The sequence below is a fragment of the Rissa tridactyla genome, chromosome 7, assembly GCF_028500815.1.
Source record: "Rissa tridactyla isolate bRisTri1 chromosome 7, bRisTri1.patW.cur.20221130, whole genome shotgun sequence".
Taxonomy (NCBI): domain Eukaryota; kingdom Metazoa; phylum Chordata; class Aves; order Charadriiformes; family Laridae; genus Rissa; species Rissa tridactyla.
Genome location: NC_071472.1, coordinates 39,472,026 through 39,492,049, shown reverse-complemented (window position 1 = coordinate 39,492,049; position 20,024 = coordinate 39,472,026). Strand labels below are relative to the sequence as shown.

The following is a 20,024-nucleotide window of genomic DNA, read 5'->3' as shown; positions in this document are numbered from 1 at the left end:
TGGGTGCCTCTGGTGTGCTGCCGGTCTTGGCAGCGGCTCCCCGGCGCCGTCCTGAGGAGATGGCTCCGCCACCTCAGCGGCCCGGGCGAGGCCCGGGCGAGGCCTGGGGGCGACACCGGGCCCCTCCCTGTAACACCGCCCGGCCGCGGCGCGAGGGCGGGGCGGAAGTGACGGCAGGAGGAAGTTCCGTCCCGTTTGAAAGCGCCCGGCGCAGCTGCTGCTGCCTTCTTCCCCGCCGCCCGGGACGAGATGGCCGCCTTCGCCGCGGAGCCACCGCCCGCAGGTGAGGGGGGCCGCGGGGCCGCCGCCTTAGCCCGCCCCCTTCGCTCCGCCTCTGCCGTTCGGGGCAGCTCCCGCCGGCCGTTGGGCGCACGCGGGGCGGTTGGGCGGCGCGAGGCGCCTCAGAGGTGGCGGTTGCCCGGCCGAGGCCGCCCGGTCTTCCCCCCGGCGCTGCCCGCGCTCCGCGATCTCGCTGAGGGAGTCCGGGTCCGCGGCTGGCCCCCTGCTCTGGGCGTGGTGGGGGGAACGTGCTGGTGGAATCCGGGCGCCGCCAGGCTGAAGTGGGATGATGCGAGACGGTCCTAGGATCAGCGGCTTCCTCTGGGGTAAAGCGAAAGGGGGCGTGGGGTTGAACTGAGCAGCCGGGCCGCCGTGCTATGAGTTCCGTCCCTGAAGCGCTTCGAAACCCAGGGGCGGCTCCGGGATGCGGCGGGGGCGGCTCAGGGATGCGGCGGGGGCGGCAGGGCCGCAGGGAAGCCGCGGTGTGGCCGGCATGAGCCCGCCGTGCTCTCCCGGAGCTCGTTCCCCGGGCAGGGCCGTGTAACCGGCCGGCAAGGGAGGAGAACCCGGCCTTGGCGCGATTGCGTTTGTATCAGAAACACCTTTGGACCAACCCAAACCCCATAATTACCCTCAAAACCAGAAATCCAGCCGTAACCAAGGCCGTGTATTTTAACAATGAAGTGTCGGTGTGGCAGTTCTTGTAGTTGTGAAAAAATGCAGGATGGTGATAGACCTTACTCACTGGAAAAATTGCTAGAACCATCTCAGTCACTTACTGTATACTGTTTTATGCTTCTTTAATAGAATGATCATTTAAGCTATGGAAAAGTCTCGACCACTTATCTGCCGTGTTTTTAAACTGTTTTTTTCATTAACACAGGAGCTGAGCCAATGACGCTTGGTTCCCCAACATCTCCAAAACCAGGGGCTAGTGCTCAGTTTCTTCCTGGATTCTTGATGGGCGATTTACCTGCACCAGTGACCCCACAACCACGTACTTTAAGCGGCCCTTCGGTTGGTGTGATGGAAATGAGGTCTCCACTACTTGCAGGTAAGAATTTGTCTGACTCTTACAAGCCGCTGAGGGAAATACTTATGAAATTGACAATAATCGTGTGAATTTCACCTGATTGATAGTTTTTTAAAAGGGTTTATTACAGCCTCAGGGTATGAACTCCAGAAAAGAGGGAACCAGTAAGATACTAACGCAGGCCTCCCAAAAGGGGTGGTTAAGTATGTCACTGGAACTGGAAACCTTGCTGGGAGGAGAGTGCTTTGTAGAATACACTGTAACAGTTCTTGGCTGTCTTTGGGCGTTTTTTGTTTCTTCTGCTTGTTTGGTTGTTTTTTTTTCGCCTTGGGGTAACCACACAGAATGTTCAGAGGTATGCCAAGGTCTTTCAGTCAGTTTAATTCTTGATACTTGCGTAAGGAAGCAGGTTCTGACACCTGTGCGATATTCTTACATAGAACATTCCAACCTGAAGAGTTTGGTAGGCCAGATGGTTTTGCAAACCCCCAGTGAAAGAATCAACAGTCTTTCCTGGCCAAATTTCCCGTTGAACTTTTGAGAACAAGTAGCAGCAGAGTAAAATTCCAAGACTTCTCAGGCTCTTCATTTGTTCCTTTTGATTGCAGGAGGATCTCCCCCACAACCGGTAGTCCCTACACATAAAGATAAAAGTGGTGCTCCACCAGTTAGAAGCCTGTATGACGAATTGTCTAGTCCTGGGCTTGGATCAACACCTCTAGGCTCAAGAATACCAGTAAGTGGCTTAGATACCAGCCTGCTCGTAGTAGAAGATGTGAGGTAGTTTACCGCTTCAGGGAGTTCTTTTAACTCAGTTGTATCAACTGCTGTGGCAGAACGCCTGGTGGGTACTTCAGCTCGTGCTGTTGCCTGGTCTGGTTGCTTGGTGTGCCTGTTCCTGGGTGGCCCAACTGCGAGCTGCAGTGGTGGAGCTGTCTCCTATTGGTTTTGCGTTTTGGTACGGTAGAGAATGACAAATGCAAATCCTGCCTCTGCTATGCTTTGTCCATGACAAATGCAGCCTTGTTGCAGCTTTTCACCTTCTTGTAAATGTATTGGGCTGCTGATTGCCAGAAGGGTCCAAATATTCTTGCCTGGTGCTTGAGTTCCCTGGAAATGATCTCTGCTGATCTGAGAAGTGTGCCTGTAAGAATGATTTCTGTTACACTCTCTGTGTTTTAATGCAGGCCAGCTTTTCTATAACACAGAGCCCCTTGGTTGGAAGTATGCCATCAACTCCTGGAACAGGTAGGTGTCCTGTCAAAATAGATAATCGGCTTTCTTACTGCTTTCCTCAATAGACAAAAATCATTGCTGCATCAGCTCCTTGCTAATTTATGAAGGAGTTGCATCTTTCTTCACTAGCTTTTCCAAAGGTATGTGGATGTGAAATACTTTTCCACTCTGAGACTGACTGAATTGCAATCGACTTTACTTACTCCTTATTCAAAATGTGGTGTTGAACTGAGCACAGAGGTGGTTGCACTTGAGTGAAGCCACTGAGACGGATGGGTCGTCTTCCATCTTCATAAAGTTTCCTGTCTTCTGTATGAACCTGTGGCTTCTTGCTAAGCTTAATTGTGCTGCCTTGTTCCTGTTTGGGTTCTGTGTTCAGCTGCCGGTGTCCGGGGCTGAAGGGGAAAGTTAGGGCGCGAGTCATAGGATTTCCTAGCGTGCTTGCAGATGGGAGGGTTGGATTGATTTACCGGTTGTCTGTGTCTGCAGCTGAATCTCCCCCCAGCTCTTCCATAAGCAAACGAAGTGCTTGATACTGACTTGATTCTTTCCATGTAGGCTCCTAAGCTTGTCTGTCTGGCAAAAGTAATTTGTTAAAAATGCCGTTTCAATTTAACAGCTTCAAGTGCGTTCAGTCCTGCAAGTGTTGGGCAGCCTAGGAAGACGACGCTTTCTCCTGCTCAGCTAGATCCTTTTTATACTCAGGGTGATTCCCTGACTTCAGAGGATCAGCTTGATGGCACGTGGGTAACTGTATTTGGGTAAGTGGATTTCCAAAGTATTAGAAGAATCAGGGGTGAAATCTTGGCAACGTGTGGAAAGAGGTACTTGGGCGTGCTGTTGTCTGGCATTCCTAGGTTCTGCCAGAAATACAGCTGTGGTTAAAGCCAGTAACTGCCCCTGTGTTAGTGAAGCACCTGAGCTTAAGCTGCCTGTTATTTTTTTCAAGTTAGAAAGGCAGCCTTCTAACCATTGAGGTGTGGTGAAGTAAAAGAGCCTAGCTGAGAATATTCCTCAAGTCACTGCTTCTAAAATGGCACGAACGCCCGTGCCTCTTTTGGATTTCTGAAAACCCTTCATAGGGTTCTATTGTAGCAGCAGACTCCATAAACTACTCATTGTAATTTTTTGCATATGTTTTTCCACGTTTCAGATTTCCTCAAGCATCAGCTTCCTATATTCTTCTACAATTTGCTCAGTATGGAAACATATTAAAGCATGTGGTATGTCTTAGCTTGAGATTAATTTCTGGAAAGGTTCTGGCTCGTTCTTTAAAAGGCTGAGTGTCACAACTGTCCCTTAATCTCGCCTAGATGTCCAACACAGGAAACTGGATGCATATTCGCTATCAGTCTAAGCTTCAAGCCCGGAAAGCCTTAAGCAAAGATGGAAGAATTTTTGGTGAATCTATCATGATTGGTGTCAAGCCGTGTATAGATAAAGTAAGTTAACTGTTGTTTTTATTTAAGTGGAAGGCACTCTGGCTTTGGGCTTCCTCTTTATTTGTCCCGACGTCTTCTAGTTTTTCCATTTTGAACTGCAAAGCCTAGGAAGTTAACTTCTACGGGCGGAGTCTCTTCTACCTTACACGAGTATTTTCTTAAGCGTTTGGCAAAATTTCCTGCGGAGAAGGGTCGTGATTGGAAACCTCTGTGCTGCTTGGAAGCTACCCTGCCCCCCCCAAACCATGTTCCTTTCTTTTAAATAGCGGTTGGAGTAGGGCTGGCTGTATTTCAAGCTAATTTGATCATGGGCTCTTAGTTTTTAGGCGTTGACAATGCTCTGCCCATGAATTCCTGCAACACTTTGCGTTGGTTACGGTACATGTGCGGGCTTCTGGTAGGGCTTCTAGTCTCTTCTTACCTTACTTGCTGTTTTGGTGTCCAGTTTGTATCAACGACTGAATTGTCCAAAAGCTGAAACTCGAGAAGCAACGATGCAAGACATGTAATTGTCAGGTCTCTGGCCTTTGTTGCTTTGAATTTTCTGTCTCTTGTGCGTAGTGTCCGCTTTCAAATATCAATGAATAAGCCCATAATCCTTAACCTCTATTTTTGGAGGCAAGGGAGAATTCTGGAGGCTAATGCGTGTGAGGGTTTGGCGTTAGTCTCTAAAGCTCATCCTTGCAATTGGCAGCTAGATAGGATGGCTTTGACGCGAGTGCTCGGGCTTCTGATTTAAAAGGAGCAGTTAGTTCCACGGGTCAGCTCCCCTTGTGTTGAGCAGAGTGAGCTGCCACCCCCACTGGACACTACTCCTATCCTGTGTTTTGGATAGCCACCTCCTGCCAGATGTGCTGCTGAATTTCTGTTGTCTTGAGGCTGGTTGAAGGCTCTGCTCCACTGAGTTTAAACGTGGCAAATTGGGTCTCCCCAGGCTGGTTGTCATTCCCCACCTTGTTTTCTTCTGGGTTCTTGGGGAACTTGTGGTTCCCATCAAGCCACTTGCTGCCTCTTCCATTTGACGTGCATTCCCTTCTAAACACAAGCTTACAGAAACGCAGCCTTCTGACTCCTCTTCTAGCATTTGGTAAGGGGACGGCGTGAAACTCCTTGGCAAACTGAATCTGAGCCAAAAGCTCAGATAATAAGGGTTGAAATACTGCTCTTTAGTATCTGTTTACATTATGTCATCCCTCTTTTTAAGACTGTGATGGAAAACTTTGAAAGAAGCTCTACATCCTCAATGTCTTCAGTTTTTACTCCAGCAACAAAATCTGCTGGCACACCAGTACAGCCTGCAAATTATACTACAAGGATTTCTACAATGAGACCTCTTGCCACAGCATATAAAGCTTCCACTAGTGACTACCAGGTAATTTAAGGGGAGCAGCAGCGTGTGTTTCTTTGTGCTGTCTCCTCTTAGTTGTATGAGGCTGTACGCACGTTAACTTCAATGTGAGCTTAGCCTTGACCTTTTCCTCCTGTCATTTCTTTAAAGATGTGTTTCAAGTACAAACTCACTCTGTCCAGTCTCAAAAATAATAATAACAATAGTAATAATGATGATAACGATAATAATGATGATAGTAGTAATCTAGTGAAGAAATTAATGACTTGACATGTTTCCAGAGGTTTTGAAAATCTTTCAAAGATATTTTGTCAAAATACAGTAACACTCTGGGAAAGAAACAAAGACTGTGTATTTTAAAATATTTTAAAAAGAATTAACTGTGTGATCACTGATTCTGTTTTCTCTCTTCCTCTTTCCTGCTGCCTTCTAGGTGGTTTCTGACAAACAAACTCCTAGGAAAGGTGAAAGTATTGTATCTAAAGCAATGGAATATGTGTTTGGCTGGTAATATACAGGAGGAAGTAACACACGAGGTTGGTCAGGGTTTGAAGTAGGCTACTGGCATCTGTGGTTAGTTGTATAACTACTGGTGGCAGTATTTTAACTTCCATCTCACCTGTTATGCCTTCAGTTAATTCAGCAGACATGTAGCTTGCACTTTAAAGGACGGTAATGTAGACATGATTTTAAAAACTGAGTAATTGTAAATAAAGTGCTTTTTCCCATTTGCTCTCTGATTGCATGATTGTAGAAAGCACATCAGCACTGACTATTTTTTTCCCTCTGTAATTACTTTCTGTAAATTACTTCCCAGTAAGTTGGAAATGTTTAAAATGGCAGCTTTGTTTCCTGATGCCTTTAAGCTTCCTGTTTGGTTGTCGGGTTGTGTGGTGGTTTTTTTTTTGGTTTTCTGGTTTGGTTTTTTTGTTTTTTTTTTGTTTGTTTTTTTTTGAAAGGTGGTGGACTCCTTGGAGGAAGAACACTGTGCACAGCTGACTGCCCAGGACAGGGACTGTTCTTAGTATTTGCAATGTTAATGGTTTTTTTAGCATTTATTGCTGTTTTATAATTACGTCTGGCATCATGTTCTAAATGTCACAGCAACCTTTTAATTCTTTGTTTTATAGATAAAGCTAATTAAAGTTAAGTTTTTCTTAGTTTTTTTTTTAAATGGGTGCGAGTTCTGTTAAGAGTACTGCAAATAGTTTTTCCTCAGTGTTAAGTATGATGCTGCCTAATGTTTATTAAAGTGTGATCAACAGAGCAGATGCTGCTGACTTTTACTGAAGCATTTTACTGTAGCATTCTAAGCTGTGAAAAGTTGACTTGCAATAGATGAATAGAAAAATGCAATGTGTCAATGACCAAAGCTGCTTTCATTTCAGGACTCTTCTAAGAAATTTTCTCTAAGCTTGTCGTGGTTTAGCCCCAGCTGGCAACAAGCCCCACGCAGCCGCTTGCTCACCCTCCCCTCAGTGGGATGGGGGAGAGAACTGAAAGACTAAAAGCGAGAAAACTCGTGAGTTGAGATAAAGAGAGTTTAATGAGTAAAGCAAAAGGTGTGTGCAGAAGCAAAGCAAAACAAGGAATTAATTCACTGCTCCCAATGGCAGGCAGGCGTTCAGCCATCCCCAGGAAAGCAGGGCTCCATCACGTATAGCTTGAAGACGAACGCCATAACTTTGAACATCCCCCTCCTTTCTCCTCCTTCCCCCAGCTTTATGTACTGAGCATGATATCGTAGGGCACGGAATGTCCCTTTAGTCAGCTGGGGTCAGCTGTCCCAGCTGTGTCCCCTCCCAGCTTTTTGCGCACCCCCAGCCTACTCGCTGCTGGGGTTGTGTGAGCAGCAGAAGAGGCCTTGACTGTGCAACACTGCTCAGCAGTAAATAAAACATCCCTGTACTGTCAGCAGTGTTTCCAGCACAAATCCAAAACACAGCCCTATGCTAGCTACTCTGAAGAAAATTAACTCTGACCCAGTGTTATAGTTTGAGAAAACCCATAACAAATTCTTGTTGTGTAGACAATTATTCTATCACCTGTTGACCTCTCCCACCTGGGAAGGGGAATTGGGGAAACAACACAAGGGTTGAAATATAAATAGATTTAATAGGATAAGACTAAATACTTACCAATAATACTGCAGGACCAGTATTATACTCAGTGAATTCTATCAGTAGGAAGCTGTGCACTCCCAGCAAGGGACAGCAAAGGTGGGACACTGCGAGTGCTGCGGCTTTGGGAGGAAGGGAAGGGTTCAAGGCTCCAGCATCCGGGCAAGGAGTTATCTGTAAAGCCGCCATCAAGGGAGAGAGAGAACTACACAGCAAACTTTCCAATTTGTATTGAACGTGACGTTCATGGTATGAAATAATCCTGCTGGCCAGCCTAGGTCAAGTGCCCGGGTCTCGCCGCTCCTCATCCCTGCACCTGGCAAGGCTCAAAAACACCGAGGCATTGAATCCCACGTAGCCTAGCTGGCTTAAAGTATTTTCACGAATTCAGACACCAGAGTCTTCAAAAAGTGCAATTTTCCCAAGCATGATAAGAGAAATTATGCCGTGTTGCTCAAACCAGGACACCCAGCCAAAACTAGCACAAAGGTATTGTCTGAATGATGATTTTTTTATTTTTTGTTATAAAAATTGAACTTCCCTCCCCTTGAGGTTTTCTTTTGGAGGTGAGCGTCTCAAGTAATTATGTGTTGTGGAAGCTCCTGGTCTTTGAGACAGAGGTCTCTCTTGTCTGGGAAGAGAGCAATTAATTTGCCGTCACTCGGGAAGCCACATGCAACTATTCCTTTTGTGATTTTGTGGCTGTGTTAGTGTGGATCCACATCAGCATTTCAGTGTGGGTCCGTAGTATGTTTGCCAGTCGTACCTATCTCTATGCTTTGCTTCATACTGCAGTGTGGTTTCAAGGTTTTTCAACTGTACTTCTCTGGTGAAATGACGTTGGAAGGTTAGTCCAGGAGCATGCCTAATGTCCCTCGGATGCTAATGTTGTCCCTAAATGAGGGCTCTTCACCCACTGTGCGAGAGCCAATACACACATGGAGTTGAGATATTTGTTTTTATTTCGGTTCTGCAGAATCAGGTGCCGCGCATTTATCAACAGCCGGCACAGCTCATGTTGCCAACTGCCCAATCTTTCTACTGATGAAACACAGCTAGTTGGTCAATAATGATTCACTCACCGCTCCGGACTGTACAGATGCAGCTCAGCTCATGTTTAGACCATTGAGGGATGTTACCTAATTAGCATGCTCATTATTCTCAACGGGGGGTGTGTTCTAGCATTACCGTTGCCCCAGGTTAGTCTGGGATACACTCTGGTCTCGACTTTGGTCCAGAAGTTCCATTTTTTGCTGTCTTCTAAGGCAGCAGCTGCAGCAGAACAAACACATGTGACATGTCGTTTGGTTTCACACCCTCTTCGAGGTCAGGCACCTTCTGTGGCGTCTGGGCCACGTGCCAGCCAAAACCTCTTGACCAAGAGGCTTTGCTCTGTGGAGGTCACTGATGGGTGCCCAGGTCACAGGACAAAGCTGGGGCTCGTCCTGAGTAAAGTCCCCAGAGCATCTGGGGAGAAGCTAGGTTTCTGCCTCGGGGCACTTTGGGCTTCACCGATGGGCGTCCAGAAGAAGCCTCTGCGCGGGCAGATACCACGGTTTCTGAGGTGATTTTCCCGCATGTGCTGACCGAGGCTTCTGGAGCGCCGGTCGCCCCTCGCTCGTCGGCTCCCCCCGGCCCGACACCCGAACGCGGTCTCCCAGCGCGCTCCCGGCTGCTTCTCGGGGAAAGCCCTTGGCCGTGCAGACGCCTCCGGGCCGAGCACAGGCGTCCGCCGGCCCGGCCCGGCTCGGCCGTTTTCGCCGCGGAGCCGCCGCCCGCAGCTGAGCGCGGCCGCGGGGCCGCCGCCCCTTCCCGGCCTCGCGCCCCCTGCGCCCCTGCCCCGCGCCCCCGCGCCCCGCGCGCGCCGCTCCCGCCCGCCGCTGGGCTCGCGCGGCGCCGTTGGGCGGCGCGAGGCGCCTCAGAGGTGGCGGTTGCCCGGCCGAGGTCGCCCGGCTCTTCCCCCCGGCGCTGCCCGCGCTCCGCTGGCCGCTTTTTTTATTAGAGGGTTTTGGCATTAGCGCAGGAGACGCGGTGATGGCTTCCGGCGCCCCGGCCTCTCCAAAAGCAGCAGACGCGGCTCGGTTTCTGCCCGAGTTCCTGACGGGCGGTTTACCCGATGGGGCGGGACGGCCGATACCCGATTTGCGTGGCCACACAGTCTGCGTGTGGGAATTTTGGGCACTACTTGCAGGTCAGAGTTGGTTATGTGCTGAAAACTTGTCCGGAGAGTCAAAATCTGGTCTGTCTTACTGCTGCTCTACATGACTGTTGCAAAGACTTGAATTCGGCTTGAGTTCTTGTAGTTTTGTAACTTGCTATAAATGAGCTCAACTCGTTGAACGAATGGGGAGCTAAAGTGTACCCAATAGAGTCTGGCTAAGTTCTTCCAAGTAAACTTGAGTTTAATACATTTGAGTTTGAAATGTATTTGAAATGAGTTTGAAACACGGCGGGTTTGGTACCAGGAAAGGCTGTTGGACAGGGAAGATGATAGGAACCTCTCCTAATATAAAATCAATTCATACAGCTCGTGACAAGTCAATTGCACATGCAGCCATCAATGTTTTCTCTCTGTTTAAAACAGAGATGTCTGCTGGTAACCTACAAGCTGCTCATGCAAGCTGCTGGTTTCTTTGCAATGAATTCTAAGAAGTCACGTACAGATTGCCAGAGTCGTAACAACTGGATGGAGAAAAACTACAAAGCACTTATTCCTTAGTATCTAGTGGTTGTATTTCCAGGATATATGTCTGCTGTAATTGGGCTGGAGTAGTGACTTTTCATAGCTGTGGATGCTCAGCTCTTTCAAACCACTGACTTTGTCTGGCTAGAAATAGTCCTTTCCTATGCTTCTGCGGTGGTGGTACTATATGTCTATGTTCTTCTCTGAGCAGTATGAGTGAGTAGTTGACAGCTTGACGGATTAACTTCACGTCATGGGTGGTCTTGGCTTTTGTATCAGATCAGTTGGCATTATCGAAATATCTGATGGTGTTAGCGTGCTAGTCATTTTGGAGGAGAAACTGAGGATTAAAGAACGTGCAGGATAATTGTCGATATTCTTGTCTTTCAATTTCAAGCAGAATTGGACTCGATGATCCCTATGGGTCCCTTCCAACTTGAGATATTCTAGGACTGGTGGTCTGCTGGTCTCCTGCTTTTTGATCTTGTCCGCCCTGCCACCCCCCTGCGCCCCCAATACAAGCCGCTGAGGGAAATACTTATGAAATTGACAATAATCGTGTGAATTTCACCTGATTGATAGTTTTTTAAAAGGGTTTATCACAGCCTCAGGGTATGAACTCCAGAAAAGAGGGAACCAGTAAGATACTAACGCAGGCCTCCCAAAAGGGGTGGTTAAGTATGTCACTGGAACTGGAAACCTTGCTGGGAGGAGAGTGCTTTGTAGAATACACTGTAACAGTTCTTGGCTGTCTTTGGGCGTTTTTTGTTTCTTCTGCTTGTTTGGTTGTTTTTTTTTCGCCTTGGGGTAACCACACAGAATGTTCAGAGGTATGCCAAGGTCTTTCAGTCAGTTTAATTCTTGATACTTGCGTAAGGAAGCAGGTTCTGACACCTGTGCGATATTCTTACATAGAACATTCCAACCTGAAGAGTTTGGTAGGCCAGATGGTTTTGCAAACCCCCAGTGAAAGAATCAACAGTCTTTCCTGGCCAAATTTCCCGTTGAACTTTTGAGAACAAGTAGCAGCAGAGTAAAATTCCAAGACTTCTCAGGCTCTTCATTTGTTCCTTTTGATTACAGGAGGATCTCCCCCACAACCAGTAGTCCCTACACATAAAGATAAAAGTGGTGCTCCACCAGTTAGAAGCCTGTATGACGAATTGTCTAGTCCTGGGCTTGGATCAACACCTCTAGGCTCAAGAATACCAGTAAGTGGCTTAGATACCAGCCTGCTCGTAGTAGAAGATGTGAGGTAGTTTACCGCTTCAGGGAGTTCTTTTAACTCAGTTGTATCAACTGCTGTGGCAGAACGCCTGGTGGGTACTTCAGCTCGTGCTGTTGCCTGGTCTGGTTGCTTGGTGTGCCTGTTCCTGGGTGGCCCAACTGCGAGCTGCAGTGGTGGAGCTGTCTCCTATTGGTTTTGCGTTTTGGTACGGTAGAGAATGACAAATGCAAATCCTGCCTCTGCTATGCTTTGTCCATGACAAATGCAGCCTTGTTGCAGCTTTTCACCTTCTTGTAAATGTATTGGGCTGCTGATTGCCAGAAGGGTCCAAATATTCTTGCCTGGTGCTTGAGTTCCCTGGAAATGATCTCTGCTGATCTGAGAAGTGTGCCTGTAAGAATGATTTCTGTTACACTCTCTGTGTTTTAATGCAGGCCAGCTTTTCTATAACACAGAGCCCCTTGGTTGGAAGTATGCCATCAACTCCTGGAACAGGTAGGTGTCCTGTCAAAATAGATAATCGGCTTTCTTACTGCTTTCCTCAATAGACAAAAATCATTGCTGCATCAGCTCCTTGCTAATTTATGAAGGAGTTGCATCTTTCTTCACTAGCTTTTCCAAAGGTATGTGGATGTGAAATACTTTTCCACTCTGAGACTGACTGAATTGCAATCGACTTTACTTACTCCTTATTCAAAATGTGGTGTTGAACTGAGCACAGAGGTGGTTGCACTTGAGTGAAGCCACTGAGACGGATGGGTCGTCTTCCATCTTCATAAAGTTTCCTGTCTTCTGTATGAACCTGTGGCTTCTTGCTAAGCTTAATTGTGCTGCCTTGTTCCTGTTTGGGTTCTGTGTTCAGCTGCCGGTGTCCGGGGCTGAAGGGGAAAGTTAGGGCGCGAGTCATAGGATTTCCTAGCGTGCTTGCAGATGGGAGGGTTGGATTGATTTACCGGTTGTCTGTGTCTGCAGCTGAATCTCCCCCCAGCTCTTCCATAAGCAAACGAAGTGCTTGATACTGACTTGATTCTTTCCATGTAGGCTCCTAAGCTTGTCTGTCTGGCAAAAGTAATTTGTTAAAAATGCCGTTTCAATTTAACAGCTTCAAGTGCGTTCAGTCCTGCAAGTGTTGGGCAGCCTAGGAAGACGACGCTTTCTCCTGCTCAGCTAGATCCTTTTTATACTCAGGGTGATTCCCTGACTTCAGAGGATCAGCTTGATGGCACGTGGGTAACTGTATTTGGGTAAGTGGATTTCCAAAGTATTAGAAGAATCAGGGGTGAAATCTTGGCAACGTGTGGAAAGAGGTACTTGGGCGTGCTGTTGTCTGGCATTCCTAGGTTCTGCCAGAAATACAGCTGTGGTTAAAGCCAGTAACTGCCCCTGTGTTAGTGAAGCACCTGAGCTTAAGCTGCCTGTTATTTTTTTCAAGTTAGAAAGGCAGCCTTCTAACCATTGAGGTGTGGTGAAGTAAAAGAGCCTAGCTGAGAATATTCCTCAAGTCACTGCTTCTAAAATGGCACGAACGCCCGTGCCTCTTTTGGATTTCTGAAAACCCTTCATAGGGTTCTATTGTAGCAGCAGACTCCATAAACTACTCATTGTAATTTTTTGCATATGTTTTTCCACGTTTCAGATTTCCTCAAGCATCAGCTTCCTATATTCTTCTACAATTTGCTCAGTATGGAAACATATTAAAGCATGTGGTATGTCTTAGCTTGAGATTAATTTCTGGAAAGGTTCTGGCTCGTTCTTCAAAAGGCTGAGTGTCACAACTGTCCCTTAATCTCGCCTAGATGTCCAACACAGGAAACTGGATGCATATTCGCTATCAGTCTAAGCTTCAAGCCCGGAAAGCCTTAAGCAAAGATGGAAGAATTTTTGGTGAATCTATCATGATTGGTGTCAAGCCGTGTATAGATAAAGTAAGTTAACTGTTGTTTTTATTTAAGTGGAAGGCACTCTGGCTTTGGGCTTCCTCTTTATTTGTCCCGACGTCTTCTAGTTTTTCCATTTTGAACTGCAAAGCCTAGGAAGTTAATTTCTACGGGCGGAGTCTCTTCTACCTTACACGAGTATTTTCTTAAGCGTTTGGCAAAATTTCCTGCGGAGAAGGGTCATGATTGGAAACCTCTGTGCTGCTTGGAAGCTACCCTGCCCCCCCCAAACCATGTTCCTTTCTTTTAAATAGCGGTTGGAGTAGGGCTGGCTGTATTTCAAGCTAATTTGATCATGGGCTCTTAGTTTTTAGGCGTTGACAATGCTCTGCCCATGAATTCCTGCAACACTTTGCGTTGGTTACGGTACATGTGCGGGCTTCTGGTAGGGCTTCTAGTCTCTTCTTACCTTAGTTGCTGTTTTGGTGTCCAGTTTGTATCAATGACTGAATTGTCCAAAAGCTGAAACTCGAGAAGCAACGATGCAAGACATGTAATTGTCAGGTCTCTGGCCTTTGTTGCTTTGAATTTTCTGTCTCTTGTGCGTAGTGTCCGCTTTCAAATATCAATGAATAAGCCCATAATCCTTAACCTCTATTTTTGGAGGCAAGGGAGAATTCTGGAGGCTAATGCGTGTGAGGGTTTGGCGTTAGTCTCTAAAGCTCGTCCTTGCAATTGGCAGCTAGATAGGATGGCTTTGACGCGAGTGCTCGGGCTTCTGATTTAAAAGGAGCAGTTAGTTCCACGGGTCAGCTCCCCTTGTGTTGAGCAGAGTGAGCTGCCGCCTCCACTGGACACTACTCCTATCCTGTGTTTTGGATAGCCACCTCCTGCCAGATGTGCTGCTGAATTTCTGTTGTCTTGAGGCTGGTTGAAGGCTCTGCTCCACTCAGTTTAAACGTGGCAAATTGGGTCTCCCCAGGCTGGTTGTCATTCCCCACCTTGTTTTCTTCTGGGTTCTTGGGGAACTTGTGGTTCCCATCAAGCCACTTGCTGCCTCTTCCATTTGACGTGCATTCCCTTCTAAACACAAGCTTACAGAAACGCAGCCTTCTGACTCCTCTTCTAGCATTTGGTAAGGGGACGGCGTGAAACTCCTTGGCAAACTGAATCTGAGCCAAAAGCTGTAAGTTGGTAAGGGATTGGAGACGCTCCTGTAGGGATCGGGTCAAATATTTTGAAAAGTATTTAGAAAGAGGTTGTTATGCTACGTATGTTCAGCTGGGCCTGAAAAAAAGTACCTCTTGAGGTTTGTTGCAAGTCTGACAAGTGTTTTATTTTCTCTACTGTTTCAAACCCGGCTGCCACTTAGTACGTACAGGGAAGAGATTTCAAGCTTTCACCGCTTGGCAACGGCACAATCCAACATACCAATGCTTGTGGTGGGGGAAATGCTTGGTGGTGCTCTGTACTGACAGGCAATTTACCCGTGGTCTTTGCTGACTTTGAGATGTGAAGATATGTTATCAAACGATCCTAGGTAATAGTTCTAGATAATAAGGGTTGAAATACTGCTTTTGAGTATCTGTTTACATTATATCATCCCTCTTTTTAAGACTGTGATGACAAACTTTGACAGAAGCTCTACATCCTCCATGTCTTCAGCTTTAATTCCACCTACAAAATGCGTCTCCAGCCCACCAGTACAGCCTGCAAATTATACGACGAGGTTTCCCACAATGAGACCTCTTGCACCACCATATAAAGCCTTCGCTAGTGACTACCAGGTAATTTAAGGGGAACAGCAGCGTGTGTTTCTTTGTGCTGCCTCCTCTTAGTTGTATGAGGCTGTACGCACGTTAACTTCAATGTGAGCTTAGCCTTGACCTTTTCCTCCTGTCATTTCTTTAAAGATGTGTTTCAAGTACAAACTCACTCTGTTCAGTCTCAAAAATAATAATAACAATAGTAATAATGATGATAACGATAATAATGATGATAGTAGTAATCTAATGAAGAAATTAATGACTTGACATGTTTCCAGAGGTTTTGAAAATCTTTCAAAGATATTTTGTCAAAATACAGTAACACTCTGGGAAAGAAACAAAGACTGTGTATTTTAAAAAGAATTAACTGTGTGATCACTGATTCTGTTTTCTCTCTTCCTCTTTCCCGCTGCCTTCTAGGTGTTTTTGAATGGAGAAACTCCTAGGAAAGGTGAAAGTATTGCATCTTAAATAATGGAATATGTGTTTGGCTGGTAATATACAGGAGGAAGTAATACACAAAGTTGGTCAGGGTTTGAAGTAGGCTACTGGCATCTGTGGTTAGTTGTATAACTACTGGTGGCAGTATTTTAACTTCCATCTCACCTGTTATGCCTTCAGTTAATTCAGCAGACATGTAGCTTGCACTTTAAAGGACGGTAATGTAGACATGATTTTAAAAACTGAGTACGTGTAAAGAGAAGTGCTTTTTCCCCATTTGTGCTCTATTGTGTGATTGTAGAAAGCATATCAGCACTGACTATTTTTTTCCCTCTGTAATTACTTTCTGTAAATTACTTCCCAGTAAGTTGGAAATGTTTAAAAAGGCAGCTTTGTTTCCCGATGCCTTTGAACTTATTTTTTGTTTGGTTGTGTTTTTTTTTTTTTTGAAAGGTGGTGGACTCCTTGGAGGAAGAACACTGTGCACAGCTGACTGCCCAGGACAGGGACTGTTCTTAGTATTTGCAATGTTAATGGTTTTTTTAGCATTTATTGCTGCTTTATAATTACTTCTGGCATCATGTTCTAAATGTCACAGCGACGTTTTAAGTCGTTGTTTTATAGATAAAGATATATAAAGTTAAGTTTTTACTTATATTGTTTTTTAAATGGCTCTGAGTCTAATGCATATAAACTGTGTTTCTGTCAACTAAGTTGTATTTTCTGCTTTTTGGGAAGTAAAACTCGAGGGATGGGTCCAGCCAGCATGGGCTTAGGAAAGGAAGGTCATGCTTAACCAACCTGATCTCTTTCTATGACCATGTGACCCGCCTTCTGGACGCGGGAAGGCTGTGGACATTGTCTATCTGGACTTTGGTAAGGCCTTTGACACCATCCCCCACAGCATTCTCCTGGAGAAGCTGGCGAATCATGGCATAGACAGGTGTACTCTTCACTGGGTTAAAAACTGGCTGGATGGCCGTGCCAGAGAGTTGTGATTAATGGGGTGAAATCCTCTTGGTGTCCAGTCACCAGTGGTGTCCCTCAGGGCTCAGTTTTGGGGCCAGTTTTGTTTAATATCTTTATCAATGATCTGGATGAGGGAATTGAGTGCACCCTCAGTAAGTTTGCAGATGACACCAAACTAGGTGGGAGTGTTGATCTGCTGGAGGGTAGGAAGGCTCTACAGAGGGACCTGGACAGGCTGGATCGATGGGCCAAGGCCAACTGTATGAGGTTTAATAAGGCCAAGTGCCGGGTCCTGCATTTTGGTCACAACAACCCCAAGCAACGCTACAGGCTCAGGGAAGAGTGGCTGGAAAGCTGCCCAGCAGAAAAGGACCTGGGGGTGCTGGTGGACGGCCAGCTTAACATGAGCCAGCAGTGTGCCCAGGTGGCCAAGAAGGCCAACAGCATTCTGGCTTGTATCAGGAATAGTGTGGCCAGCAGGAGCAGGGAAGTGACCGTGCCTCTGTACTCGGCACTGGTGAGGCCTCACCTCGAGTACTGTGTTCAGTTCTGGGCCCCTCTGTACAAGAGGGACATTGAAGTGCTGGAGCGTGTCCAGAGGAGAGCTACCAGGCTGGTGAGGGGTCTGGAGACCAGGTCATATGAGGCTGAGGGAGCTGGGCATGTTTAGCTTGGAGAAGCGGGGGCTGAGGGGAGACCTCATGGCCCTCTACAACTACCTGAAAGGAGGTTGTAGAGAGGTGGGGGTTGGCCTCTTCTCCCAGGTGAATAATGACAGGACCAGAGGAAACAGTCTGAAGTTGTGGCAGGGGAGGTTTACATTAGATATTAGGAAGAATTACTTTACTGAAAGAGTGGTCAGGCACTGGACCAGCCTGCCCAGGGAGGTGATTGAGTCACCATCCCCAGAGGTATTTAAGAAACGTCTAGATTTGGCACTTCAGGGCATGCTCTAGTGGCAGAGATTGTAGGGGGTTTTTTTGTGTGTGTGGTTGGACTCAATGATCTCAAAGGTCCTTTCCAACCATGAAGATTCTATGATTCTATGTTGAAATCAAGAGCATGTCTGAGAAGCTGTAAATCCTTATGTCCTATATAATGTCATCAAACACCTTGATTCTTCTTTAAGTTCTTCTGTTTTGTAAGTGAACTTTCAGCTTAAATAGTTTATTGCTGGTATAAGCAGATGAAATTAAAGTGACCCCAAAGTTCTGGTCTTTGTAGATGAAGTGCTGGGTTTTGTTCATTGGAGTCCTTTGTGTGTGAAGATGGAGACTCTCTTCCGAATAGAAACAGCATGAAAGTAAGGAATTTCTCTGAACAGTCATTGTTTTATTTTGCTCAATTTTTTATCGCATCAGATTTCGGTATAGTTTACTGCAGAAAACAGTTTATGAACATAAGAATGTAGGGATGAACTGAATTTTCCGTATGAAAAACTGAGAACTTTTCAATGATATTTTTTCCCCTTCTATTCCGTATGTCAGCACCTAATTAATTAGCATCTTGTTTAGCTGCCTTTGGAGCTCTGTGTGTTCTGTGAGAATCTGTCCCTTGTTGCAGAATTAAGTTCCAAAAAAAGCTGTTTTCTTTTTCAAGGATCTTTCCTGCCCCCTGGTGTCAAGAAGGTAATCTTGACTACATGAACAACGATAACCTGGTAAATGGATGCCTGTGGAAATCTTGGAATTTATAGTTCTGTGGTGTGGATTATCCAGTTATTAATAATAGACTATTTCTTTTGAAACCTGTAGTCCAAAATTGTTTTCAGATACAGTGCTGTAGCTGAATATTTTTATTGGAACCCAGACTGGGGGAGCTTTTTTGGGTGCGAGTATGTTAACTGGTCGTTGCTCTTTTGCCAAAACTCACGTTTCCTCCTGGCAACCAAATATGCAGCTGGCTTGAAAGAATCATAGTTGCAACACTGTCTGTCATGACACAAAGCACCATAAAACGGATTTATTAAGCTGTTTAGATCTGTTAATATATTAATAACGTACACTATGAATTCAACTAGTGACGGTTTCCGGTCTCCTGCTCAGAAATTTCAGCAATCCAGACTGCAACAGAAGTTAGACCTTGTTCCATAAAGTCATAAAGCTGTAATGAAAATTCCTCTTTATTTAAAAAAAAAAAAAAAGGTTTTTTGACATTGGTCGGAAGCTGATTTTCTGAAATGGAAATGTTTCTTGCTCAAAGCAGCTGCCTTTTAAGAAGCTCCCGGCAGAGCGGGTCCTCAGAGATGAAGCACTGGGCAGTAGAAGTCATGAGCAATGAGACTTTGCGCTCTCTCTGCACTTCTTTGCTGGCCTTTGGGTTCTCGGTTGTTACAGTCAAGATCTCATAAAACCGTGTTCCTCCACGCATTCAGCACGGCCAGCTGCTTTTTAGTATCCTGATGGATTGTGGCACCGGGGATTTGATTTTCCCCCCAACCCTCAAGAGTAAAACCATTTGGGAGGGATCTCTTATCTCACTGATTTTTCTATGCTAAATGAAACTTTAAAAAAAAAAAAAGCTAAAATTGTATAATTTACAAACTGACTTGCATTGTTTGAACTGCCACTGCCAAATGGCTGTGGCATACATTTTATGAGGCGTACTGAAGCAGTTAGGTATTTGTTGTACTTGTTTAAAATGAGGGGCGACTGAATGTAAAGGGCTATTTTCCCCTGCTATTTTAACGGGGAGCTCTAAAGTTCTGCATTTCTGCCTGGCTTTCAGTGGCGTGTTTTTTCCGGCAGCCCGGGGAGTTGCCTGAGAGCGGATGGAAGGGAAAAATTATTCCCTGCGTGGAAAAGAATTTTTTTTTTTTGAGGTTGAATTCCCCAGGAAAGTGGGGAGCCCCAAGGTTTTTAGGGTTATGAAAGCACTGTCAAGGGACAGCAAGGACAAGCCACAGCTTTGCCTCCTGGCACCTTTGGTGTGGGAGCAGTCACTGGATGTTTGATGTTTTTGCCCCAGCCCTGGGACAGTAAAATAAGGTGTTTTTGAGGATGAAGGTGCCAGGAAAGTAGTGAACATAGTGAAACGCTTAGGTGTCAGTTCTAAAGGTTTAAAAAGAGAGGTGACTGAATGTTACCGGGTTTTCCCCGATATTATGACAGAGTGCACTGAGATACTTTATTTCTCTTTGGCTTTCAGTGGTGCCTTTCCCTGGCAGCCCAGTAGCATCTCTCTTGGGCAGTGCCGCTGGCCAGATGCCCCTCCTCTTTGTGTAACACCCAAAAAACCCTGCAGTCATATTGTAACTGTGTATTTTGGAGATGGGTAATTTAATGGTATCAGTTCACAGCTGTGCAAGTTAAATTAGTGCCAGAGGAAAGTCAAATACTTTTAGAGTATAAATATTTTTAATGAGTGTATGTAAACGTAGGCACACCTTTTCAACATGAAGCGAATCACTGGGCGTTGTTCTTTATTGGTCCTTTTGCTCCTCATGCTTTTACCCGTCCTCCTCGGCTGCATCGACCCAGCGAGTGAGGTGAGTGGCAGCGGTGACGGCAGCAGCGCAAGGGCCGTGGCTGTGGCGGCAAGTCCGTCAGCATCGATTCTGGTTATGGCCCAGCCCGGCCCTGCCGCCCCGCACACAGGGTGAT

At 46.1% G+C, this 20,024-nt stretch overlaps 1 protein-coding gene across 5 annotated transcripts; it reads left to right on the top strand.

Annotated features, from left to right (window-relative positions):
* The first annotated feature begins 178 nt into the window (after window positions 1–178).
* NUP35 (nucleoporin 35) lies at window positions 179–16,049 on the top strand. Of its 5 annotated transcripts, none has more exons than XM_054209713.1 (10): window positions 179–283; window positions 1,163–1,333; window positions 11,225–11,352; window positions 11,804–11,864; window positions 12,472–12,613; window positions 13,006–13,075; window positions 13,166–13,294; window positions 14,863–15,033; window positions 15,433–15,463; window positions 15,907–16,049. In XM_054209713.1, the coding sequence occupies exons 1-10, from the start codon at window positions 250–252 to the stop codon at window positions 16,017–16,019; spliced, it is 1,050 nt and encodes a 349-aa protein (XP_054065688.1). In that variant the 5' UTR covers window positions 179–249; the 3' UTR covers window positions 16,020–16,049. The 5 variants fall into 5 exon arrangements, with proteins under 5 accessions (XP_054065688.1, XP_054065690.1, XP_054065687.1 ...); XM_054209712.1 differs by lacking the exon at window positions 179–283 and adding an exon at window positions 469–605; XM_054209715.1 differs by lacking the exons at window positions 11,225–11,352; window positions 11,804–11,864; window positions 12,472–12,613; ... (3 more) ...; window positions 15,433–15,463; window positions 15,907–16,049 and adding exons at window positions 1,921–2,048; window positions 2,500–2,560; window positions 3,168–3,309; ... (2 more) ...; window positions 5,195–5,362; window positions 5,772–6,498.
* The last annotated feature ends 3,975 nt before the right edge of the window (window positions 16,050–20,024 follow it).